The following is a 27,873-nucleotide window of genomic DNA, read 5'->3' on the forward strand; positions in this document are numbered from 1 at the left end:
GTCACTGCGGTTTTCTAGTGCGGCTGTTCGGAAGGGTAATAGGCGCGAGCGAGGCAAGAGCAGCACCGAGGAGATTCCACCATCATTCCGATTCCGTCGACCTCGTGTTAGACGCCCGTCGCTGTACCGCTGCTTTTTGGGGGGCCCTGTTTTTTCCCCACCAACGTGGACCATTTTAGGTACAAGGCTCTCATTACGGGTAAGTGAAGTATCATTTAGCATTTGCTTTTGGGCATGATTATACTAACGATTTAAATGCCATTTGTTTCGACAATATGTCGTTCGAAGATGTTTTATGATACGAGATTCAAAACCACTGTACAAAAAACCTACAGTGGTTTTTGACTTACGAAAATCTTGTTCAACTATAAAATGAGGGAATATATTTCATTGCAAATTTATTCTGATTTATTTATTCAAAAACGACATTTGAAGAGCATTTTCTTCGTCTTCGATTTCTAGTGTGATAAGCTTACAAATTTACCGCTTACTTGTAACAACGAATGAAATTATATGCATTGTCATTCTGAATTCGTATACATGTTCTGTAATGCCTGATCTTTTTTTTTTTTTTTTTTTTTTTTTTTTTTTTTTTTTTTTTTTTTTTTTTTAAAGAGATTTTGCGCCTTAACGGCGACATTCATCTCTATCTTAAATAAAAGTTACATATTAGGGAAATGTTTGGAATCATGGGATAGTTTAAGGAAAGGATTGGGTGGGGAGGGGAACAATATTGCCTTAATTGTAATGCCTGATCTGTTAAACAGCTACGTTAATGTTGATCATGTGTTGCGCCGAAACACACAGATTGAGAACCACTGAGTTAAGCCCGGGTGACCTAATGACAAAATTATGTGCCATATGAGAGCATTTCCTTATGGTTATGCCACTTTCAAAGCAGTTGATCATCATACTAAAACGCCGTTAACTGTGTTTTTTTCGCAACGAACCGGCACAATTTGGTAAGTCCCACACAATATCTTCTACCGAAAAAATATATTTGTGTCCACGGGCGAACTAGGTTTTGGCTTAGTTTTTTTTTTCGTTTTACATTTCTGTACAACCCACTGTCTCGCCGGTGTTAAAAGTTTGAGGTTGTATGCAAATCACATATGATTGCGAATCTCACCTTTCTCCTGCCGCGCCGAAGGAAGAAGAAAAACAAGCAAACCCCGCGGGGGGAAATAAAGGAGTGTGGGGAGAAAAAAACGATCCTCAACCCAATTCGTGCCCGAATCCTGGTAGGAGCATCCCGTGGAGTGTGTTGTTTTTCTCTTCGCGCACGTTCCACGGCGAGCGGCACGTTTTACGCCGCTGCCCCAACAAACGCCAGGCGGATGCGTTAGGTAATAGAAGATGACGGACCGGCAAATGTGGTGGTCGGCTGATGCGTTTTTTGTTTTTGGTTTTGCATGTGCTTTCCTCATCGCGCTTGTCATTTGTGTGTTTTTCCCTTTGCATATTTTTTTTTTCTTCTGTTTTCCAACGGCAACCCATCGCCCGGACGATACACATTTCCCCTCGCCCCCCCAAATGGCGCCAGATCCGCGATCCGGCTGCGTGCGCGTGTGTGCGTGAGCTGCTTTGGGGAGCAGCGTGTTGGGAAGCTCGAACTTTCTCTTCTCTTCATTTGGTGGGTTAGTTCGTTTGTTTGTTTGATGTTGATGGCTTCCTTTCTTTGGTTGGATTTTTTTCGCGTTACCTTCTTCAAAGTTCCCTGGTTTTTTGGTGTTGTGTCCTCCTCCGTATTTTTGGACTTATGTCTTCGTGCAGGGCAAAAGGAAAGGCCGGTTCCATTATTGAAAAAAACGATGATGAAGTTTTGAACAGGAATCGTTTTGAGTTGGTTTAAAGTTTGCATACAAACCAACAGTTCCCACACCGCAAATTCGGACGACATAAATGATTTCCGGGAATCTCGCTCGGGTACAATTACAACTAAAATGACGTGTCAGTTGTGGAAAAGCTTCTCAAGAGCGTTGGTAAAGGGCGAAAGGGAACAGTACAGAAAAAATACACAAAATAGGGACTTGAGAGAGGGAGAGAGAACACGTAAGCACACTCAGCATATCAGCGACCCAGCGACGAACACACACCTTTGGACCGGGGGATCCAATCCCGTTCCGATCTACTCGATCTAGCGTGCGCTGGAAACTGTTTGGCATTTCGCCGCAACCGCCAACCTGGATCGTGCCTTTTCTCTCACCACCATCATGCGACTTGTGCCTTCCTTTGCTTTTCCTGCTATGCTATGCTTGCCAACCTTCCCCAAGGGGTACCAAAGTCATAGAAACTGCCACCAACACAGATACCCACTGGGCGCCATCGCCCGGCAGTCCGGCCGGGACGGGAATGGGACTGCCGTGAGACCGTGCCCTCAAATGGCACACTACGAACGATTGTATAATGCTGGCTTTGACACGAACACTAAGGTGTAGGTGGAAGTGTAATATTAGAAAAATGTTTATGAATATGTTGCCAAATTTCAGCATCGCTTTGATAAGTGCTGTCTATCACTATTCAATATGACTTTCACATAGTTTCCCGTTATGGAATTAATTCCAAAAGAGTTGGATAAGCCAACTTAAAAACCCATGCCATGTATTTCTTTTTCGAAATGTCAAAATCATTTCTAATTTTGGGAACTTCACCGATAACATTCATTACCATTACTATTTGGATAAAACACTAGATGCCAAATAACGCAAAAGACTGCACGCAATTGAAGTTTATTCCACTGCACAAAGCTGCACGCAATGTCCATCAGAATACCCAACAACCAAACCATAGTGAAGAACAAAGAGACACAGCTCTAGGAAGAAAGAAAACGAGCGAAGCATAAATATCATACCTATCTTCAGTAACTTCCAGGTGCGCTTTGTGCCGTACTGTTGCATATTTGCATGCACTGCGACCACTTTGACGCAAATGCTCGGAGTTAGCTATTTATCTGCCATTCCCCCCCACCCAAGCCCCTGCCCAAGAAACAACGAGACGTTTGTGCTATGCTTTTACCATTCACAGATAGGGGTAAATCCCTCCTCCCTTGGAGTAGTAGGAAAAAATGTAGAAGTGAAAGCTAAATAAATCATAGCCCGCCCGCTAAGTTTCCCGGCCGCGATCATCACACAAAACAATGAAGCGTCTTCGTCCCGTCCTCCATCTTGACGGTGTGTCTTCTATGTTTTGCTCGGCGAAGCAAGAAAGGGCTATCTTTTACTTACTTTCTTTCGGTATGGAAATTCAATGAAAGATAACAGTAAGAGGTGTAGTAAACCTAAATGTTGTTTAATGAATGCTGATGGTGAAATAAAAGGTTCGAAAGTTCTGCCTAGCCATTCCTAACGCAACTGATAGCATAACGCATGATCTAACAACAAGGGTTAGAAAACGGACTCAGGAAAAAACGATGATATCTCTACTAGACCCCACTTAAAAGCTTAACGTAACTGTCGATTGCATGGGGTTTGGTTAATCAAGCTTCTGCCGAAGTACATTACTAGCTGAAGAAAAAAAAAAATAATTACATTTGGATGCCTTTCAGGTTCAGTACAATTGCTGATAACGTTTGGCTGCATTAGATTTACCAGTTTAGGTAAACAAGGGGTGGTAACGCGTAGAAAAGATTGTGTAACAAGACAACTAAAACTACTAGATGCTTGGAAGGCCAGCAAGGAAGAAGTATCATTAGTTAAAAAGAAGAACATGCCAGATACTAAGCAATAATAATTACGTTTATCAAATCCCTCCAAAACTTAGATTCCTCTGATCGTAAAATAGTTTCACACATCCCTTGCTACCCCCTTACCGTTTGAATATCCATTCCCCAGTTTCCAACCACGTTGCAAAAATCGACTGCCACGGGAATTCGGTTTTGTCATAAATCATTCCAGATGCAGTGGCCGAGCGATGAACATTTATTCGCAGCCACTTGCAAACGTCGTGGAAAGAGGAACGTTGCTGAGGCAAAACACATTCTGTTGCCTAAGCTAAGACTCCGATCGGTGGCTCCCCGAAGAGTTTGTTGCCGAGCAACAAAGCAACAACAAAGACCGTAACACGGGCACGTAATGACGAGTCAGTTGCCAAATGGAGTTTGCGCGGAATCTCTCGCTAGTCTCGGGCTCGAGCGAGGGGGCGGATTGATTGATTGCCGATGCTGCGAACCGTGCGCCGTTGGAATGCGAGAAAATGGCGCTTTATCATAATGTGATGGGAGAATTTAAAAAATGAAATCATCCTATGGTGGCTGGAAAGTGCGGAACATTCCATCGCGCAGCCGCTTGCGTCCGTGATATTTCCGAAGAAATAAACAATTTTATTAAATCAAGCGGTCACAGAGCGTCCCACCAATGGACACACCTTGCTTTCATTTATTATGTTTAGATGCTGGCGTAATCAAAACACTGCTTTTAAAAATAAACAAAGTGAAGCCTTTCGGTAGACATCTCCACTCGAAAACAAAATAAAGCCCTCCATAAGTTGGCCTACACATTGTTGACTTGCACAAGTTGTTTAATTTTTTAGATCTGCACACGATTAAAAAAAAACACCTAACCTTCATTTTTGATAAACTTAAGTGCAAAATAAAACCGTTTCCGTAGGCAGCAGGCAGCTTAAGTCGTTAACGAGTGGTGTTCGCCATTAGAAAATTAGTACCTTCATTTTCGTACCCTTAACGTGAGAAACATAACCCGCTTCTGCCTCTGCGAGGGTAATTCACTCAGTTTGCAACAAACAATGACAAAAAAGAAAGACCTTTACTTCTCGGATGACGCAGCGCATTACGGGATGGAGATTTAAGACATCACCAACGGGAGGTTTTTGGCGCTGCCAGGTTTGGTCGTCAAAACAAAAGGTCAAAAAGATAGTAAAAAGTGATAACAAAATAAACAAAACAGCAAAGGAACATACAAATGACTCCAAGGGTCCTTTTGCAGTTTCCACTTCCTGCAACGTTCGAGTGGATTTTTGTTTTGTAATTCTAGGGTTTGAAATTGTCTGCCTTAAAATACCTGAGGAAAGATTTAAACTCTATATTATCAATCCAATGCTCTAACATGGGGCTTATTTAGATACACTTTTTCCACAATGTTATTAAAAGAGTACTATTTATCTAACTCTTCCCATGGGAGTCTGTGCAAAACATAGCTCCAGAGGTCACTTAAGGGTTGAGGTTTCCCTCGAACAAGATCGAACACAATCGCGCCACAACGAAACGGTCCGTTTGTTGTCAGCTGCCATCGTGCCGTATGCGAATGTGGGTTTCCTTGTGGCCCTCTCTGCCTCCTCGCACCCTCGGCCATCCATCACCACTTTTGGGGGAGGGAGAATTGTGTTCCTTTTGGTCATGGCCGGTGGTCGCGTTCTAGCGAATGTTTTCGTGCATTTTTGCCATGACATGACGTGATTCCACGGTGACCATGGGCACCTCAAACACGACGGAGTGTCTACGTCCCCCTCGTGGGGGTGCATTTGAGAGGGGGGGAGGAAAAATGCAGTCGATCGGTCAGCTGACAATGAGTTCGCTCGGTGATTCGTTCTGCCGATCGGCCAATGCGTGTGCAATTCATCGTGAGCTGCCGTCACGGTTGGCCCTCGAACAATGTGCACGTAAGCCCACCACACACAGTGCGTGAATCCGGGGAGGGAGAGGGAGAACGCTGGACGAGGAAGAACACAAATTGGTTCAAACTGATTTGTTTTTTCGTGAAATCTGGCCAATTATATGAGGATCGATAGTATCCTACAAGGTTAATTGTTACCTTCTACACCAACGAAGTGAATGGTTGGCTGACAGTTTAATGATTTTGTACAAATGGCAGCTTTTACCTTGCTTTTAAGAGGAAATGTTTTTAACTGCATCGTGTGCAATCAGTATTTTATACCAATTATTTTTCTCTTTAATATCTAATTTAATAATTTTTTGAAGCTACTCCTACCTTCGTTGAATAAAAAAAAATATTCGTCTTTGGATGAAAAATATACACCACCAACCAAACACGATAAAGAAACGCTATCAAAAAAAAAAACAAAACACCCGTTCGTTGCATAACTGTCGCCTTAAAACCAACTATGCTCTATGCTTACCAAATACCGAACGCGTTTTGTGTTTTGTTTTGATTTTCAAATGATCATCGCGCGTTGTTGGTGTGTGTATCGCGAAAAAAACAAAAAAATGGGGTATGAAAAAGAAACAAAAGCTCCACCCTGCCGGAAAAAAGCACTCAAACGGAACTGATGAGTCAAAACCGGTTGAAACTTGCAATAAAATAAAAAGCAAATAACAACGCAAACTGTGGATTGAATGAAGTACACAAGATACGAATAAGAAGAGAAATATTCATATCTAAATATGCCGATAAATGTCTTCACCCCCTTTCCGCTCGTGTGTGGTGTGCAAATCAGGTTTGTGGTAAAAATTTTCCAGCAAAAAACCGGCCCACGAGAATGGGGCCGCGAATGTCGAATGATCCGGGTTGTTCTTTGTGAAGTCCTGGAAACACCAATACCACCGCGAAAGGCACTGGGGGAGCTGGACCAACCCTCGGGGTAGCCCACTAGCCCCCGGGGAGATCTTAATTTGAGTCGCAGGTTTTACGCCGGGTTGATTCAAGAAGGTACACACATGCTAAACTACCACCCTCTCGCACACAGGTGTACCATTCGCAAACCGCATTCGCCGATGACCACTAGGTAGGGAAACAACTCATACACACAAACACACATACACAACGAGGAAGGAGAAGGTTGAGCAGGTTTGCATCAGCTGGTTTGTTTGCAATGATTGCTATCGGTTTGGTAGCGGTAATATTAGCAATATTTCCAGACAACATAGAAACTTTTGGGTAAAAGATAAATACATTTTTTTAGATATAATCCTAAGCATTTTAATTATAATCCTTTGGTTGAAATAAAATGTACCTGTACCTTCGCTCGATTTTTTAAAAGCAATAGGAAAAAGATTTTATTTATAGATCGAATGCATGTTTAACCGCTTTATCAGTCATTATTGCATTTTAGGAAAAATTTCTGACAAAATTTGTACCGTTTTGGTAACATATCAACAATTTTTCAAGATAATCATAAGCTCTGTGGTTACAATAAAATGTAATTTCTTTCGCTTGATTTTTTAGCAACAATACGGAAAGGATTGTCTTTAGCCATCGAATACGCCTTTAACCGCTTCATTAATGACATTCGTTGGGCAGCAGCATGCATTCGTGTGCCTCGGTTCGGTTGTAGCTAGCTTTACCTCGCCTGTATGCGTATCGTTTGCACTCCGCATTCCATTGCATCTTATCTCGTGTTGCATCTCAAGCGCGTTCCGTCGACGGCTCGCTGCATGGCGGTGCATATCAAAACGATCGAAGATCACCGATAACCTACAACCTAGCCACGACGATTGTGCACACCCGGACGAACGCTGTATACCGGGCTAACCGGGGGAGGAGGGTAAGAAGAATCGGAAACAATCATTTGCATAAATTAGTTAACGCCGGAGAGGTGTACTAACCGGTGGAATGGAAGTGTGTGTGTGTGGGGTGGGGGTCGGGTGAGGCCGGCACGCTGCAGTGAACGAGACGAGACGTGACGATGACGAAATGTTTACAGCATGATCATCCCAAACCAAACCCATCGTGACTGTGTGTGCGATAAGTTCGCTCAAATGCACGCGGAATGCAACTGCATAGCGTGAAAGGGGAAGGGAATGAGCGAGGAAGTGCTGTTGCCCTAAAGAAGATGCATTCTGGTGTGTGGCAATTCTTTGGTTGCAATAAGTTGTGTACGTTATGTTATGAAAACCACATTCCACTGGGTTGTGAATGGAAGGTAGCTGATAGTCAAACAATGACTAATGTGTGACCATGTTTTCATCATATTCTGCGAGAAATTAGAATGGAAGGATAAAGAAATCGTGCAGGTCGTTTCATTCATTCTCAAAACATCCAGGAATCAGGTGGTCTTTTATTAAAACTTGTGTAGATTCATTGGCAATTTATAAAAGTTTGTTCCACATTCATCGCATGAAAGCTCTCACCTCAAACCTTGCTGTGTATGCAAATCTTCCAAAAGTGTGTGGACTTGGTCTTGAGCATAAACATTGTTTGTGATTTCACGAATGTTTCCAAACTTAATATTAAATAATGAACTCAATAATGAGGCTCAAATAAAAGTCCAATTGTTAAAAGACGTTTACTAAAATGTTGCTCTTCTAGTTGCAAATTCTAAACAGTTCTTCCCACTATATGAAAATTAAATTTAATTGAAGGAACTCGTAAAGAGCTTAGTTAGTTAGAATTAAAGGTAAATAAATAAGAAAAGGGCAAGATATTGTATTTCGTTATACTTTCCACAGTCACAATTGGACTGCGCACTAGCGCGGATCGTTAGCAGTGAACGGGGTTCCTGAAATAGGTTAGCGAAAAGTAAGGTTATTCCGACCATATGGTGGCAGTCAAAATGTAACTCACACAGAAAATCAGAATAAATACAGAAAATCAGGACATATGGCCTTAGTTGCCGATCCCGACTCAATAGAGCTTAGCTTGCGAAGGCCCAGGAAGCTGGATTCAAAAGCCGTACCGGAGTAAATCCTCGCAGAAGAAGAAGAAAAAGAAGAAGTTTTACATGCCAGAACCGGACCACGCAGCTTTTATGAAATCAAGTAACTACTAGCAGATCTATTTTCAAATAAAGGGTCACCATTCTCAATTCATTACAAAACTCTTTCATTGGTTAAGTTCGACATGGACAACCAGAAATGCGTCGTTCAGAATTTGCTACAAAGAAGCCTATTCCTAGTGATAGCAGTTCTTCTAGAACAATGTCCTTCATCTTCCAGAGGAACCGTGCCTGATAGATGCGTCTTCCCATGGGCACCTTCACGCATCGCATCGAACTTCCTCCGAGCCGTATCGACAGTACACAAACAAACCCCATAAGTACTCATCGGTGCCAAGGACTGGCCTCTGGGACTGCCGTTTTCTGCGGTCTCTTCAGCGTCCAACGGAACAACGCACATTTCGAGGCATCCCAACGCTGCACGCCGGGAGGGTGCTTGTTGTGGTTGGGCAAGGTCCAAAATCAACGAAAAACCGGTTTCGCCCGAACGGTCGTCCCTTTTGCTCTCCCCGGACCTGGCGTTAAACCGGAGTGGTTTTGGTTTTCCGTTTGGTTCTTTCTTTTCTGTTTTGCCGCACCGAAGATCAACTATTTTATCTAGCTGTGTTTGTTTGGTGGTTCCGTTAATAGTGTGGTTGGGAGGTTTAGAGAGCGAGGGAGAGCGGTATTTGGGGGTTTCTTGCGGTTTTGTAGCTGTCGAACTAAGGCTAGTATTAATGTTTTGACACAACACCCATTGGGAATGTCAGTAAGCGAGCAATAAATTTCTTGTGGCTATTGCTTTTGAGCCCCTGTCATCGAGATGACGTTGAGCTGAAACGATGATGATGATGAAAACTGATAGAAAATAATTCTTAATCCATTACATTGTGCGCTTACATCGCCCCTTTTGGAAAATTATATACTTTCGCAGTATAAATTAATGGTTGGCTTTAAAATTTCGCAAATCCAGTGGCTCCCATCTTGTGGTGAACTCCACGGTGTAAGCTCCCTGAACGAGCGAAACAAATGACGCAATTGCTAGAACGTGATGCTCTAGGACTCGGCCCCAAGGTTAAAAGTGAACCGCCTCCAAGGAGTCGACAGCTAAATCCGCCTCAAGAATGCTTCCTTCATCTGCCTGCGGGGACATGATTGAAGCAGAAACGATCGACAAAGAGCCTCTCGGCGACGTGCTGTTAAAATGTGCCTACCCCTGCACCGCACGAAACAGGGATTGTTGTTGTGGAACGAGTTTTTCCACACTCGAACAGTCGAACCGCCGTTTTCGTGCGGTCGAAGTTGCACAAACGTCGCTCTTCTCCGTCCGTTCGCGCCTTCCGGGAGTGAAGATGAATCCCTCTGTGTGTGCCCTCTGTCGAAGGTTAGCGATTCCAAGATGGGAAGGGAGGCGTCGGTGAAATATCGTTGCGGTTCGGCCGATGGCGGGGTTGTAAATATTTGCATGATCCGGCGTAATCTTTTTGCGGCGACGACGACGACGACGACTTACCGATCGTGCTCGGTTTGCAACTTAAAGTCGCGCGTGCACCTGACAAAGCCCTGGCGGATGTTTTGGTTGCTTTGAATCTGAGATGGATGCTCGAGTCGTTCGGAGGCGAATGGAGGAGTACAGCATTGCGTTTTGTTTATTGTTGTCAGGATCGCTTCGTTTCCTGCTCTGTTGGACATTCTAATTGAATTTAAGCAGAGGCCTGTTTAAACTGTGAAGGTTAAACAAATAGTATAGTTAAACACTTCAAAGCAAACTATAGCCATATTGGTTCGCAAAAAGTTACCGTATTTTCGCGTATATGACACCATCCTAGTGTTTTTTATTCCCTTTACAATTTTTCTTTGTAGGTAATACATTTGTACAACTCATTTAATTAAAAAAAGTTTAAAATATTTTTCACTCCAAGTTTTACATTGGATGTACATTGCTATTAAATAAAACTCCGAGCTCCATCAATCTTTTGATGAAATACCTTTTTTGAGTCTTTATTTATTAATTCTAATTGTTATGCTTCGCTACTGCTAAACAAATTTAATTTTGAAAGTCTTAACTAAATATATTTATTTAAACAATCTTTTTCTTGAAAAGATTCGCCGTTATATTAATTTCCGTACATAACACCACCTCTTCTCTCGGCAATAATTGAAGCCGCCACAGCTGGTGTTATATAAGCCGAATTACGGTACTTCGTTTGACTACCAAAGGTTTCCTTTGCTAATACGAAAAATTCGTTTCATTACATGTTCATAATGGTCCATTTAGCTTTAATATGGATTAACCTACAGTGCCTGGCAGCCAATAAGATCACTTTGCTGAAGCTATTCGTTTAAAATGGTGTGCCTTATGACTATCCCATATTGCAAATTTTCCCCCACTTTAACATTTTTAAACTTTTATAAAACTTCCAAATATTTTTGATGTCTTTGTTTTTCCTGTCCAAATTCAATTCAACAAACACTAACTGCGCCACCAGTCGAGCACACGTTTCACATATGTGATAATAGAATGCATTTTCACGCCAAGGAGAAGTTCATCGACCCCGTCCGTTCTCGTGCCGCGAGATTCGTTTGTCTTTTCAAGGAAACGATCATGCACGGGACAGGGCAAGGGACCTGGCAGGGCTGGAAGGGTGTTGAATAATAGTAATGATCACCACCGACCGCCGTCCGTCCCGCACACATCATTACCGGATCGTTTTTCCGAGCCCAACGCAGGTGAGGTGCCGGTGATCGCACGGTGTTAATACCCTGCTGTATCCGACGTGGAGATTTTCATTAAAACGCCCGGTGGGTCAGTGGGAGTTGGAGCTGGCCGAATGGAAACTGCCACACAATGGACCTATTTCGAATGTCGAAGTATTGGTCTGTGTGCAAGCCGAGGGAGAGGGTGCATGTGTAATACACGTGCAAAGTGATTGGACCCTCGAAGTTGCGATGACGAGAGAAGAAAAATGCACGGTCAACGCCATCCAATTAGCAATTTGTTCCATATACTGTGTGATGTGAAAATTGGCCCATACGCCGATTCATTTCCATATTTTCACGGGTGCAACAAGTGGTGGGGGCTTCGTGAACCCCTAAAGGTGTGAAGCACGCGGTAATGGCGGGGGAGTGTTGGCTTAGGTCCCCTGTCAAACAAGGCCACCATCCAGCGCTGTCACCCTTTTCCATCCCATCCACCCACTCCCAAGGAAACGAGACGATGAGACCAACGTTATCTCACATCGTTTGCATTGTGACACGCGGCGGACCGAACAAACATCGCCCTGAAGAGATTAGCTTCTTTGGCTGCAACACGGTACGGTGACCTTAGCATGTTTAGTGTGGCGCACATTTTCCGTTGAACCAGAGGTCTTTGAACGGCGTTACCAAATCCTTAGCATATGCAACCGCTATTGAAAAGCAGGTAGGAATGGAGGCTAGAGGCACTGTTGAAGTTTTGGAACAATGAACTCTTTTGATAAAAAAAAACATTGGTAGATGTTATGCTAATTTATAGCCCTTCTTTTGGGTCAGGCCTTATGTTATGTCCTATGAAACATTCGACCAGGTTCATTTCAATTTTTGTTTCGAGATTCATGCGAATTCATGATTCTTAAGTCCATGGATCCCTAACAATTTCCAAATCTTGCAATTAATAACAAAATAAAACAACTTCAGATAAGTCTACCTTGATTGAAACAGATTAATAAATCTGTCGATGAACTTTTGCGAAGCATAAATAACTTGAAGATTTACAAATTCTTTGAACGTTCAAAATGAGTCTTTTATATTGTTAAATCTAAAGCTGAATACCACATTAACACTAGTTAGAATCGATTACCAACTAAGCAAAAACTATTTTAAATTTTAGTCGTTTTGAAAAAACTGTTTGATGGTATAATTGTCATGTTTGATAGCTATTTAAAAAAATATAATTATGTAATAAAATAAATTTGTTGCCTCTTTCGAATGAAGATGTTCACGTTTGCCACTGATTTGCATGAACTTTTTTAAAACAATTACTCTTAGTCGTGGATCGTGCTAAACAGAATCTACTGCCATTGTCGCTAAACAAAGCAAATCAAGATTAGGTGAACAATACGTCGCAAAACTAGCCCGCATTGTCTCCGGCAAGAATGCGCTGATTACAGCGAGCTGAACCTTGAAGCGCAGCGTGGCACAAAGCCTCGAGCCTGTAGGCTATTATTAGCCGTAATGGAGATGAGCACCTTGAAGCCGGGTCCGCGGTCTAAGGTTTGTCGACCTTGCCTCGCCTTGAGACGTTGGCCAGTGTGCGTTTCCACAAAGTTCCAGCAGCCACACAAACGCAGAAGAGTAAAAAATAGGATTATTTTTTAATTAATAAAATTCGTTTATATTCACCTTAAAAACATTCAGTTTTGAACAAAAAACAAGTCTGCTCCGATGAACATTCTTTTTGATCCCTTTACCAATCAATAAGTCAATGTCTTACTTGCTTTCTTCACCTTCATTGCTGCCTCCAACTGAAAGCATCCATTCATTGTTGATGACGTAGAAAATTGCATTGCGTTTTTGCTCCCGCTTCGATACCGTTCGGCCATAAAAATGAAACAATACGGAGCGAATGTAAAGCCTGTCTCATAGTAAATTGAGCCAAAGAAAGCGCGCTACTGTGGCGCCTCTAGTAGCGTCAGCCGAAAACTAATATTTTTAGTAGTATAAGTGAATAGTAACAATGAAGTTGTGAAAGTTTCAGACCTGTACTATTGTTTTTCGCTAAATGCCGTATAATGGAAATTGAATGACCAAAAATAAATCCGCACAAATAACTGGAGCGCCGGTAGACAGATTGACAAGGCCTGGAATCCATAATAAAAGCAAAGAATAATTACAAGTATTTTTCTTTTGTACATTTATGCATAAAGCTTGTTATAAAAATAAATTGTTACTATTTACGTGTTCCCTGTTTTTATAAATTCACGTACTTTGTTTTGCCGATTTTTCGACCTCCCATTATTCTACAAGTGTCTTGGAGTGGTACTGGGTCAATAAGATCACTTGGTACCAAAACCAAATTTCCCAGAGTTTCACCCCATCGAAAAAATCTGGGCAATTACAAAGCTTCGTCTTAGACAAAGTGGTGAAACAGTTACAGATGTTCTTGGCAAGAGGAAGTTAACGGAGGTTGCGAAAACGGTGTCCCATTCCACGACATGGGCGTTAATGCAAGAAACAAAAACAAAATACGTGAATTTAAAAGAACAGGGAACACGTAAATAGTAAAAACATATTTTAACAACAAACCTCATGTAAAACTCTACAAAAGAAAAATACTTGTCATTTTTTTGTTTTTTATTTTAATGGGTTCCCGGTATATTCAATTTGCTCAGTTGCCTTGGTGCTATAGTATTTTGTGCGGATTTATTTTTGGTCGTTCAATTTTCATTATACGGCATTTAGCGAAAAACAATAGTACAGGTCTGAAACTTTCACAACTTCATTGTTACTATTCACTTATACTACTAAAAATATTAGTTTCCGGCTGACGCTACTAGAGGCGCCACAGTAGCGCGCTTTCTTTGGCTCAATTTACTATGAGACAGGCTTTATTCGGCAGCCTCGTCCACTCGGCTGCATCCTAACGGAGCTTGCCAGTGGACTTGATTGCATCTTGGTGCATCTTTTGCAACGCTCACTGCGTCCTTCGTTGGCTTCCATTCGTCATCATCATCATCATCATCATCGCCATCGTCATCAGCCAACGTCAGGTGGCTGCTGGGCACGCGATTAAGAAAGCTGGGCATCGGCCTCTTCCCGCCATCTTCTTCGGCCTATTTCCTTCGCCCTTTCACCAAACGCGTGGTGCGATTCTGCACTCCGATCGATAAAACTGCTGCATCGCAACTCGATTAGATGCAGCTCACAATCGACTCCGTTCCTCTTTCGCAGAGTATCTCAGAGTGCATAGTGTTTTTTTTTTGTATATTTCACCGTTCAGCAATCTGGAACACTTTGCCAATCGCCAATTACCCATTGTTTTTTTTCTCACGCCTTCACTATTGCTTTTTTTCTGTGTGTGATAACCACAAAGTTACTCGATCTCTATTGCAAACCATTTCCTACCCCCAGGGGGTTCCCATTGTTTATCGAAGCTTGGAAAAGACACACAATCATAGATTTGTTTTACTCTCCGAGTCTCTTGGGTTGGCTGGTTTTGGTTTTTCGTGAGAAGAATTGAACAATTCCACCCGTTGTTTGCCTAAGACTATTCCACTCGGCTGTGTTTCGCAATAAATAAACATAAATTTTATCCATCAACCATTTCTGTTGGCACTTTGCTTGCTGCTGGTAAATGGTATGGAAATGTAAACATATCGACTACTAATTTGGTAATAAAACTAATGCAAACGTGTGCATCGAGTATTAATCGGTGTGTTTTTTTCGTTCGGTTTCTTTGTTTCGAACACCACCCAATGGCGGATATTATTAATCCATCCCATCGATTAGCGGCCTCGATCACAAACCCGTTAGCAAATCGTGACCGAAATAATGTGCTTCGAGTGAAAATGATCATTAGGAAATCAATAACTTGTAATGTTTACTGTTTTCTGCTGCATCGGATTGTTCAACGTGAATATATTAACCGGCTCTGGTACGTGTGCAGATGATTAAAAACCGGGGTGACCTTTTCAATCTTTGTGACTCGACCGCCATTTCCATCCCCCCGATTGCTTTATTGGGAATAAATCAACGGTTTGTTTAAACGGTTGGTAATAAATTAATTCCCGACCTGCGTACAGTACGTCACGTTGAGGCTTTCAAGGGCAGGTTGTATTTAATATTTTGTTACACCGAAGAAACACAAAGCACTGTGAAGGTTTACTTATAACCGTTGTAAATGTAAAACAGCTTGGAAAAACTCTACTGATAATAATTAAAATACCGCACGATGGATATGGAGTGTTGCATTTCACAATGGGGAAGACGGAAATCTTTTAGTTTTCATCTTTCCACGACCTCCCACCGGGGTGACCCGGTTTTCTTTCGCCGTCAAAGGGTCACGGTTACACGGAACTGTCTCGTTCTGGGTTTCCCTCTGTTCGTCGCGATCTGCTCATTAACCCGAATGGTGCTGGCGGCCGGATTAAAGGGAAAATGCGACGGTTTTGGTTTCATCTTGCTTTTCTTTAACCGCGTCACCGTTTCCTCAGGAGATGTAGGTTGGCACGAACCTCAAATGGGGTACGCCATATCGCTATCTGGCGCGCAATCTTTACCTGGATGAACCTAGGGCATGAGAATAAAGAGATAAGTTGGATTTCCATTTCGAAACCTTGCATTCACTGTTCATCAAAATAGGACATGACAAAAATTGTAAGTTTTATTTTCATACAACATTCCATCGCAGTGTGGGTTGTGATGTTGCTGTTGCAGGAAAGTAGTAGAACTTATCTAGAAAATGTTGACGCCCCGTTCGCTGGAATGACCCAAACTGTTCCTGCTCTTCTTATCAGCTCGCAATCGTCGTCTTTCGTCGTCACCGGAATTCAGTGGCATTTGTGGCGCAACCGATCACCAGTTGCGTCCGCCCGATCCAGGAACAGGAAGTAAGTCATCATGAGGTCTACTCGCGAAACCCCACAAGGAAACGGCATCATCGGGGCGGGTGCTCGAACTAGTTTTCCCCCCCACGAGGGCCGCATTAATGCGATTATTAGTATCATCATCGTCTCCAGCGCTTCTGCGAAGAGAGGGCAGTTAGATTGAAAAAGAAACATAGTCAATGGGAGACACAGCATCAGGAAGACATGTTTTTTACCGCAGACGTTCGCGACGTCAGTCAACATCGTCGCCAGCAGGAGAGCTTATCATTCGTCAAGGGAATATGGGCGTAATAGTGGACGAGTTGTCGTGTTCCAAGGCAGTTGTTTTATGGTGTGCCCCTCGAAAGGGCATCGCCATCCGATGTGATTATGTAGGAGCATATGTCTACATTGACCCTATGGGAGAGGGATGGGGTCCTCCAGGGGTTCATAAAATGCAATCCATTGGTTGTTCATACGATCTCGTTCCGTACTTAACATAGCTAGTGTTTCTCACAACACATTATTTATTAAAAATCTTCCGGGCTTTTCTTTTCTTTTAAATATATTTGTAAAGCTAACAATTGTGTTTCCTTTCTTAAATGGAATTCATCTTCTGTTTCATGATTTAATAGGTCAGTTAGAAGAATCTACCATACTTGTTTGAATCTATTTGGATATTAGTGCAAGTTGACCTTATGGGGTTAATGCCGAGAACATGAATGCGACAAAAAAAAAAATATTAACGTGTCTAATACATCCAAAAAGAATTTTAGGGAAATTGGTCAATTTGAGTTTTAAAATCAATAATACACCAGGATTCAACAAAATGGATTTGAAATTATGTAACATTTAGCTACCATACTTTAATAATTAATGGAATGTGGTATTTCAACCAATTATCAAATTCTTCAAGTACCTGAATGTTATAACTAACGAATAATGAAATATTGTAAAATCAAAAACAAAAACGTCCTCAAGTCCGCCCCGTCTAGAGAGTTTGAAGCATTTTGGGGTCATTTTCCTGGAATAACCGATGGGAAAGTTTGCCAAAAACCAAAAACACACAGACCAGGAGTTAAAGTATTGTTATCAAAAAAACTTCAGTAAAAATCTCTGCAACAGTGTAGTGCGTTAGGAGCACACGGCATGCCTTCGAATCGACTTAAAACTACCAGGTTTGTTACGATAACAGTGGTAAATGCGATGCACTCCCCCATGGTTAACTCTTCAGCTATGGGCATGTTGTACCATTTCCCCCCGCTGGGAACACCCAACCCCATCCTAGTAGCAGTGTTTTCCAACGAAAGCGAAAAGCAACGGGCGAAATTGGTAACCACTGGCAGCAAAACTGAGCCAACATCGCGTTTAGTATCTTTCCCTGGTGCTGCATCGACCTATGTATTCATGTCTCGACTAAACCACCCGCCTTAAGTTCACACACACACACACTCATACGTTGGCCCGCGGAGTTGCGCATTAGCCACGGGATGGTGGTATGTTATTGCGGCGTAATCACACCACCGATTCCATGGTCAGCTTGGGTTGTCTCGCAGTTGTGACGGTGTTTGGGGCCCAACAACTGCTACTGGGTTGAAGCCAACTCCCACCTAGCCCTAGAGGGAGGGCTCGTGGAGGAAGTGTCCAATCCCTTCCCCCGGCAGGAGAAAGTGATGAGGAACCAAAAAGAGGTAGTTTGCGATCACTTCGCACGCGTCGTAAGGGCCGATGGTGGTACACCGCGAAACCTCGGTTTGATCGTCAGGAAGGAAGGTAACGGGGTTGGGACGTGCGGCGAGGCTTCGGCCGTGATTGGAGCGAATTATGAAATTTCCGGTTTCCGTGTTGTTTTTTTTTTCCCCAACCCCGGGTCATCGTGGACCCGCGCGACTTTGCGGACCGTAATTCCGATCGTCTTCGCTTCGCCTTCAGCGGCGATCGGTTTCTTTGCGCTCGAGCGCGCTGAAGATAAATTCCGGTTTACAAGAGGTAGTTGGAGGTCGATTGTCGACGCGGTGTGTGCTTTGGTTCATTCACAAAAATTGCGACCACCTCGTTTAAAGCGAGAAAGCAACAAAACAAGATCACGTAAAATCATTCCGGTCGAAAGACACGCTTCGAGTGGGGTTGTTCTGTAGTATATTTACGATGCTTCCTGATCCTTGCTATTTTTTCACATTAGTTTCCGTCCCCTCTCCCAGTTGATTATGTGCGAGCCACAATTATTGCCATTTCGAACTCCACCCGAAGGACAGCGAAGGGCAGCAATAGCCTTAAGTGATAATCTTCTCCGGCGAAGGATACATTTAATTGTCGCCGATTGGAGACGACTACCCTTGGCTCGACCGAGCTGAACGACGGACGGTCAGAATCACCAACGAACTTGTCTTTATGATTTAATTTGGTTCGGTTTGTTCAACAAGTCATTAAAAAGAAACTTATCAGCCTCGAATGTGTTTAGAATGATGTTTCATTCCGGAAGCTCATGATAGTTTAATTCCTCGAGAATCCAACCTCGTTGGACCATGTTTAATTAGTTCTGGTGGGACCATGATGTTTTGATTGTCCTATCGCATCTTCTAACAAAGCCGCCGAAAACTATTTCGCTTTTCCAACAATTTTCTTATCAACTTTTTCGGTGGCACCTCTCGCTCTAATCAAATCAATCTTCATCCGCAGCACCTTTTTTGGCGTCCGCCACACATGGTGTCACCAAACACCAAGTGACCTCAATTGTGTGCGATTATTCTTGCGCCCCAAAATGCGTGACACCAACCCCTGCCCCCTCCGGGTGACCGAACGAACTGGAGCGAGCAAGCACCGACAAGAAAGGCCAGCGGCGTGAAGTGATCCTGATCATTTCAATCACTCGCATAATTTTTATGAGCACAAACAAAATCGGGTCGACCCGCGTCACCCCAGTCCATCACGACGACGCCCCCTGGGGGGGTGGGGGGGGGGAGGGCGACGGCGGCTTTACAGCAACAAGTTGATAACGTCGTCAACAAGAGGAGTTATTGTTTGTATGGTGGCTTCCGTGCCTCGTGCCCGTCCCCCTGCGCGATAAGACGCCCTCGTGCTTCCTTTGGCCTTTGCCTTTGATCAGCTGTCAAAAGGAAAAGCAGAATGAATCTGACAGTTCGCGTCCGTCCTGCTTCTCCCGCAGCTAACTCGATCGTGGCCTCGACGTGGCGCAAATCAGCGTCGAATGTGCTCGAAGCGCATCCATCGGATACAACCGGGACGAGACACGCTGCTGGTTCCGCCCCGCCGAGCCGTGTATAAATAGAAACTTAACCCGATAATGGCCTCCAACTTCCACTTCAATTTCGCCGCGTTCGCGTTTACGTGTTTGAAAGCTCGCCGATCCTTACGCTCGTTGTCCCAAACAAGGAATCATGTGTCGCCGTTCGCGACCTAAACGACGACCCAAGGGTGTCCACCAGAGGGATTCCCCGCCCCCGGAACGTGCTTTATCAATTGAAGCGAATGGATTAATGTGAAGATAGTTGGAAAATTGGACCCTTGGCTTTATTTGGATCCATCGAGGAAAACCAAAAAATGAAAAATAGGTACACCACCCATCCGTTCCCGTCGCACGTGCCGGACCTTCTCCCGGTTTGCTTAGCGCGTGAATAACGACTGGCTTTCATTTCGAGCGTGCAAACGACTGTAAAACGATCTATTTTGTCGGCTTGATGACAACATTATCGTACGTCTCAGTCCAATTGGTTACATTGTACCCAGTAAAGAAAGTGGTTTGCGTCACCGAACCATTTGTGGCCAAGATTTGTATGTTATGTATTTCATTCAAAATAGCAGAACATTTGAACATTTTATTTTACACAGTTATTGATTATTTTATTTCATGAGCTTGTTTTTGGCAGAGCGGATTCTTTCATTTTTTCAAAATCTTTATTCAGTTTTTTTTAGTTTAAATGTTGATTTTGAAATAATGTCACACAAAGAATTAAATTAAGGAGGAAACGATTCTATTGTATTTCTTTTAATCCTTTTGTCAAAATTTCTTTCTTGCTTTTTTAGCTGATAATATATTTTCTTGTATTTTGTATTTTTATTCTTTCACTTTTAATTATTTACAATGTTAATGTTACTGTTAAATGAGGGAGATTACAATTTTCATACTTGTTTTAAAGCTTTAGTATTATTTTCATCTAACAGTATCTTTTTTACTTTAGTCTGACTGTTTGTGCTCCGTTTTCTTTTCAAGTTTACCGTCACTTGATCCTGACCATATCAATTTCCGAAATCAAACAATTTGCAATATTCATGGGAATCGGGCAAAGATCTATCTAACTGTTTCGAAGAACTAGCTGTTGGTGTGTTTTGCCACCAAGGTGGAAGCTTTCCATGAAATCTACCCGGTATTTTAAAACGTTACTATGTATGGCCAGCGTGAAAGGGACCCTTAATATTTAACGAAACGATCCAATCGTAACCCGGCCATTAATTTATACCGCACCGCTACGGAGGTTCCCTTTTGCCTTTTTAGATTATAATTAAATTAACAGCGGCGTTGCTGGCCGATCCGCTGCGGCGAAAAACAGACTCACACCAGATGCGCGTCCGTCGACGGTTTGGGGGAGGACTTGCGTGAACGTACCTTGAACCGCCATTTCAAGTACAAAACCGCCCACATTTCCTCATACCCATGCCACAACGGTACGCAATTGTCCGACACTTGGTTTTCGGTGGCGTCTGTTGTAATTTCATAATTAGCTCAGTTTCTGCAACGCAGAGCCCTCCTCCCCCCAGAGGCCAGGTTTTCGGGGCTGCCCAGACCAGAAGACCCAACAACCCCCCAGCCTGGGGGTTTGAGGGGAGGAGGTCCGTCGTAACCTTGAGCCGCGGCAAACGGCACCGATCGATTACCGGTTTCATCCGCCAACCACCAGCAAGCCCAAAACACCGGTTGGTTCATCGGAAAGAAAAGTGAAATCCAATGCCAAACAACTATGATGGCGGTGTTAGGAAAACCGAATCGAAAAACTTACACCACGTAACCTTCTCCGGCCATAAAAATGCCTACCGTAACCGTATCGTTGCAATTCTGCTCTACTTTAATTTCTTCGCCAAATTCAATTGGCTGACCGTGACCGTTTTAACTAGCTGGCGTGAAATTCGCACTAGTGATGAGATGAGCTGCGCCGAGCTGTGGCTGCTTCGATCGTTACATTTGAATTCTGTCGATTTTTCCTACCGTTTCTTGTCTACCATATCGCTCATGAGCGTTACAAGCACTTTGTTACTTGAACACATTTATTGACGTCAATAAACCAACAGGAAACGCTTAGACTTTCTCGAGATAAAGAAAGGGAAATTAATGGCCGCCGCTTGGTATCAAAAACCCGAACGTCTTCGACTAGCGTCAAATGGTGCTTTACTTTTTAAACCACTACAATGGGCACTGTTTCGGCCGAAAGCCTAACGACTGCCGATATAATCTCGCCAAACGTCGTTACCTCGTCGTGCCATAAACCAATAGACGCCGGCTGTTAAAAGTTACGTGGGAACTAACTAGCTATCCGCGGATGGTGGATTAGTGGCAAACTTTAGTTCCCGATTTTCCAACACCAACCGTGCTACAATGGAACGGTTTATTTGTTGTTTTAGACGTTGTTTTGTTCTGCCATCACCCTTAACCGGTCCATAAAAAAGTCTACGACCGCATGAAGTAAGTGAAGGCAACTAGTTGCCGTAGCGAAGAGGCTCGTGTTTCCAACCCGTCAATGGGGCTACGTGCGCAGGCGATTCAATATTATATTTTAAGGCGCCGGTATAATAAAACTCCGTTCAATTCACTTCCTCCCGGTGCCGGAGAGGTTGTTGTCGCACAATCTGCTTGGCAGGTTACGATGGACCGTTAAATTTGCGATGGTTAGACTGTTTGCTATCATGGACATGGCGCGTGCCCAACAGTGCACCGATGTCCACGAGAAGGAAAAACAACCTATAGGGGTCAGTTCGATAACTTCCGTTGTGAACGTGTCGGACGGGAAGGAAGTTTTTAGTAGTTTTTTTTATTTCTTCTGTCATGTCCGAAAGAACACGAACATGAGACAAATTATCACCTACACAAGCTTTAAACCTTCTATATAGCCGGGCAGGTTCTTTATTGCAATTGCACGATCACTGGCTCTTAAAATGAACACTCAAATGCTGGAATATACTTAAGCACTTAACACCTTTTTACAAATTACTAGCTGCATGATTCATTTGTTAAAGATTAAAAATATAATGTACGCATTCAAATGAAACTTGGAAAAATAAATGCATAACAAAAGCTGATGCAATTTCTCAAAATGATAATGGCGTGTAGCTTAAGCTGAACAAATATCTGGAAATGAGTTAACGACAAGGCAAGAAAAATAATTAGTCATCTTGTTATTTTGTCGTCTTTACAACAACTTAAAATCCATCAACAATAAAATTGAATTGTTGAAACCAACTAAAATTTTACTGCCTCCACCGACGGGATCGCGTAGAATCGCTTGTGGCAACAAAAACAGGAATCTGCGTCACAAGCATGGCTATTTGGCTCCATTCTATTCATTGGAATTCCCCAGCCACCGAGAAATGGGAGGTTTACAGGGAGACGGCGATACCGCATGGGCTCCTCCTCGCTGCAGCGATGTATGAATTGTGTGGACGATGGTGAACGTGCACCGGATGGCGCACAGCACAATCAGTGTGGCCAAAACCGCATCTTCCCCCTTCCGGCAACGTGTATAGCAAAAGTGTACTGCTACTGAAGGTACATCCTGGTGTGTGTAAAAACAAACTCCAAACAATTGATGACGTCCATCGATGTAACGCGATCGATCGATTGGAATAAGGGCGCCTTTAGCAGTCAGCATCCACTATGGGTAGTAATTTGAGCATCGTCGCGTCAAAACAACACCACCCCATCTGTTGGAAGGCGCCTGACTCTTCTACTTCTGTTCTGACGCTAACGTCTACGGTGGTTTGTTTGTCCATCGCACCGTTCCGATAGCGTTTTATCGCAGTAGGAAACGTGCGGACTCAATATCCACAGAAGCTTTCAGTGAGGAAGGCGTCAGCTTTGTGGCGCTAGCGATAATCGCTGGACAACGGATGTTCCGTTAAGCTTATCATGGTGGCACCAATTATGCACGCCGGTCTGAATCATTTCCCTTTCGCTTACGCCTTCTTTGCAGAGATCCAGCTACGCGGTGTTTGCGGTTTGGACTCGTCGGAGGGAACGAGTGTAGCTCATTGAAGCCGTACCAGCTGAGAAGTGCGCACCGATACGATCCACCATGGCGTCGACGCTCATGTTCTGGAACAAGCAGAACTCCAACTCCAGCCAAAACGGAAACGATGCCAAGAACACAAAGAACGGCCGCAACTGGCTACACGCACCGGATGTGCTTGTCAACGGGCACGTCGCCTATCTAGTCAAAGTAAGTGTTTTAAAAGCCCAACCGAACAAGAATGACTTTAGCCAATCCCTACTAATCGATCTCTCTACCTTTCAGTACCTCGGTAGTACTCCTGTGGAGCAGCCTAAGGGCATCGAGGTGGTCAAGGAAGCCATCCGAAGGTTGCAGTTTACGCAGCAGATGAAGAAAGCCGAGGGCGGTGGCAATGTGAAGACGAAGAAGGTGGAAATTACCATCAGTGTAGATGGCGTGGCAATACAGGTAAGGGAAACAGTACAGGAGTCCTTCGGCCGTGATGCATAATAACTTTGTTTTCTTTTACCCCCAACACCCCTCAAGGAACCACGATCGCTGACGATCATGCACCAGTTTCCGCTGCACAAAATTTCCTACTGTGCGGACGAGAAGGGCGTGAAGAAGTTCTTCAGCTTCATCGCCAAAACGGGCACGGGCTCGTCGACGACGGCCTCGATCAGTTCCGGCGACGACACGACCAGCTCGAACAACTCCACCACCAGCACCACCAACGGCACGGAGGATCGGCACGAGTGCTTCGTGTTCATCTCCAACAAGCTGGCCTCGGACATTACCCTGACGATCGGGCAGGCCTTCGATCTGGCCTATAGGTTGGTATTCGCTGACGATATGCGACGTTCTTGATCTTCGACACATCCGATCTTCGCTCTCCAATAGGCGCTACGTTAGCGACAGCGGTAAGTCGCTCGAGTCGGTCAAACTGCTGGCACAGAAGAAGCAGCTCGAGCACACGATCACCGCCTACCGGCAGCGGCTGCGGGACCTGTCCGAGCTGGTCTCGAAGGCGGAACTGGAGAAGCTGCTGCTGCGGATGGGGCTGCGGGACATCTGCGAGGTGCCGGCGCTGGAGAACGGCGTCGACGGGCACAGCACTTACAGCAGTATCAACAATAACAACAACAACGGCGCTGTTAATGGCAGCAAGACGCCCGACTTGGGTAAGAAGCAGCAACAGTGGAACATACGTTCGTCCCGTGTCCGTAGCTACAATGTCGCACTCTTGTTTACCTTTTTATTTAGGAATTGATGTATCGTTACCGAACAATGACGATCAGCTGCTGATCGAAACGTCACCGAAGCACTTCGCTCCGATCGTTCCACCAAGGAACATCCAAAATCAGGTAATTGGAAAAATTGATAAAACAACAATACTGGTGCAATGTTTCAAATTGATATTAACCTTATATTCAACTACCTTCCTTTCAGATCAACAACACACTGGAGGCGTTCAAGCCAACGGTCGGCACGAAGCTGGAGGGTCTGCTGTTGAACTCGGACTCGGACAGCGATTTTGATCCACGTGCGCCCGACAACGACACCAGCCACACCACGAGCAGCGGCGGTGGAAACAAGATCAGCAACGATTTGTTTGGCTTCGAGCCGCCGAAACCGACGGCCAGCGCCTCGCTGGGCCAACAGCTCTTTGGCAGCAACAACAATGGTCACAATAATGGCTTTGCCAATGGTAACGGGCCCGTCACGAATGGATTCTCCGCCCTGACCAGTCCTCCTCCGATTCGTAAGCCACTTCACTTGACGTTCGTTTGGTGTTTGAGAGTTATTGCAAGATTTCTTTCTTCCGGTTTAGTGGCTCCTCCACCAGCAAAGTCCGCGCCACGGAGAGCGGTACCACAGACGAACGGAAATAGCAACGGATCGAATGCATATCAGGATCTTTTCGGGTCGGCACCATTCAATCCGCAAAGCAGTGATGTAAGTAGATAGTTCGATAAAAGATCATCTTCGTGGTATACGAGTGTATTTCAACAAGTAAACAAAACCCAATCTCATCAGACACGTACACATATTTTTTCATTACTAAGGTCACAATTTGATTGTGAACCTAACAGAAATACAAAAGTTAACTTCTTCACTAACTCCCGGACAGGACTCTACCTCTACACTGGACGAATCGTCCTCCTTCGGGCTAAACGATAAAACGTACATCATCAACAAGAACGGTGTTGCTGGCACCCGGACCACGGGTAACGCCACATTACCGCCACCACAAGCAGGAATAAGTCCCTTTACGCGCGAAGTAAACGTTTTGGCGAACAATTCGTACAAGCTCGACTCTTCGATACTTTCGTACAGCGAGTGTGGCAACGCTGGTGCACATCCTGGTGTATTACCCTTTAACGGTGGTACAGGTGCGCCTCCGTCCTCCTCCTCCTCCTCCATTGGCAATACCGGACCCGCCGGAGCGTCCACCACCAACACCGCCACAAGCACGGCGGCTAATCTGGTCTCAAAATTGAACCCCTTCGCGGCGGCCATCAACGCACCAGCAATACTGCGAAGCAATCCGCTTGCCGCCGTACAGCACAAAACCGCCGCGTACGACGTCTTTACGAACCCGAGTGACAAGGAACGGCTAACCATTAACACCGGTACGGGCTCATGGCTGGACGCCGGATCCTGTCACGGGATACCGCCGTCCGCCGGGGGTAACGAAAGTGCTGCTGCTAACTGTACTGTTAACCCGCACGCACCTGCGGCCACCATTGCATCTGGTACTAACCACCTAAATCAGATCACCATCACCCAGCTCGCCGACCCATCCGGCGGCGATCCGGCTGCCGCTTCCTCCGAGGCACTGTTTGAAGACTTTGCTCTGTCCGCCTTCAACGAGTTCAAGAAGGATCTGAGCATCAACAGTCGCACCGTGAAGCGGCAGTCGTCGTTGCTGCGGGACCGGTTCCATAATAAGCCATCGGTCACTAATGATGTAGTAGCGCAGGTGGGCAAATCTGTTGCTGATGTTGTCATTGTTGGGGACGGGCTCAATGCTAATGCCGCTGGTCTACGCTTGGGTGGGCCTAAAATGCTTCAGCCGGAATTGAAGGTAATGGCTGCCGGCTTCGAAAAGACACCTTCGAGGTCGTTACGTGTCGCGTAATGTTTGTGTTCGTGTGTGCCGTCGCCAACCATGTATTTCTGTTTCCTCGAGACCATCGATCTGTTTAATACATTTTTAAAATATTTACTTTAATATGTCTCATAATTTTGTTGCGCCCTGTAAGAGACACTAATGTTTCCGAACCGGGATGAGGCAGAGGGTCAGAGGAAAGCAAATTTGTTTTATTTTGCTATCACAGTCTTCTGTCACATGTTCTGAAGAATTCTCTAACTTTTGATGGTCAAACGTAGGAAGCTCAAACATTTCACTACTTTTTCAATAAACAGAACAATATTTCTCGATCAACAGCGCTCGACCAAGCGCTTTTCATCATAAATTGAAATTATTAACTAATGTGTTAGCTAATCATGGTTTCTAAGATTTACTTTTCAACTATCCCTTCTTTCCTTCATTAATTTATTTGTGTTTAATTATCAAAACCTCTCGACACAAGTGTAACACACACGTCATTCGTTGTTGATCCTCGAAACATTCATTCCATTCTCGTCGACTTGTGCCAGTTTTCGCATTTTTGTATCGTGTGTGCGTGTGTTCGTCCTAGTTTTAATTGGTCCACCATCCCCCCTAGTCATGATCGCTGTGTTTCTGGAGATCTATGTATTTGCCTATGTGTTCGCTTTAGTAGAGTCTAGAAAGTGGTGTTATATGCACACACTCCAAGTCATACCCTATTTTACTGATACTACCTTTCCACTGTTTCCCGTTACAGACGACCAAGAACGGTTTCTTTAGCTCCGACGATGTACTGGATACGTTCGATCCGCTGAAGAAGTAAATTGGAAATATTTATCTGCTGCATCTCTCGTCTCCTTCAATCTGTCGCTGCTCATGTCCGTGGCTGTGTAACATCTAGCGGTTACAAGAGGACATAAAGTTGGCCACCATCAAGCAGAAGTGCAGCAGATACGGTTCCAGATCACGTTAAACTCCCACACCAGCTGCACAGGAAAACATAAAATCCGAAACAATCGAAAAAATTAACAGACTCCATCAAACGCTGGTGCTTCTGGAGAGCTGGTGGAGAGGATTCGGGGGTTTTCGTTTTTTTTTGTTGGTTTGTTTGTTTTGTTAAGAAAAGCATAAACGTGGCAAGACGGAATGTGCTATCCCCAGGAAAGAGAAATGGGTGAATATGTAATTTGTTATAGTAATTGTATGTACTCCCTTATATCGTAAGATAACGTTATGTATCATCCCTTTCGCGTCCTTCTATCTCCTATGTGTAAACATGTATTGCGTCAACAATGTAAAGGTGATCATTCTAACTGATATAAAACAACATCAGAAATGAATCTCGAGGAACATGGCACATCCAACGGTGGGCTAG

The 27,873-nt window shown here is 44.1% G+C and overlaps 1 protein-coding gene across 1 annotated transcript; it reads left to right on the forward strand.

Annotated features, from left to right (window-relative positions):
- LOC131294329 (PTB domain-containing adapter protein ced-6) lies at positions 1-27,346 on the forward strand. The gene is made up of 10 exons (XM_058322378.1): positions 1-199; positions 23,366-23,611; positions 23,687-23,851; positions 23,930-24,216; positions 24,284-24,564; positions 24,647-24,747; positions 24,833-25,145; positions 25,215-25,339; positions 25,515-26,471; positions 27,256-27,346. Exons 2-10 carry the CDS (start codon positions 23,468-23,470, stop codon positions 27,319-27,321), a joined length of 2,439 nt encoding a protein of 812 aa, XP_058178361.1. The 5' UTR covers positions 1-199; positions 23,366-23,467; the 3' UTR covers positions 27,322-27,346.
- The last annotated feature ends 527 nt before the right edge of the window (positions 27,347-27,873 follow it).

The sequence above is a fragment of the Anopheles ziemanni genome, chromosome 2 (genome assembly GCF_943734765.1).
Source record: "Anopheles ziemanni chromosome 2, idAnoZiCoDA_A2_x.2, whole genome shotgun sequence".
Lineage (NCBI taxonomy): Eukaryota > Metazoa > Arthropoda > Insecta > Diptera > Culicidae > Anopheles > Anopheles ziemanni.

What these genes read in the sequence shown, in the direction of transcription:
- LOC131294329 (XM_058322378.1), top strand. Translation starts at nt 23,468, where the DNA reads ATGGCGTCGACGCTCATGTTCTGGAACAAGCAGAACTCCAACTCCAGC. An exon ending in TAGATGGCGTGGCAATACAG is followed by an intron (nt 23,852 to 23,929) that starts GTAAGGGAAACA and finishes ACACCCCTCAAG; the next exon opens with GAACCACGATCGCTGACGAT. An exon ending in CAGCAAGACGCCCGACTTGG is followed by an intron (nt 24,565 to 24,646) that starts GTAAGAAGCAGC and finishes CTTTTTATTTAG; the next exon opens with GAATTGATGTATCGTTACCG.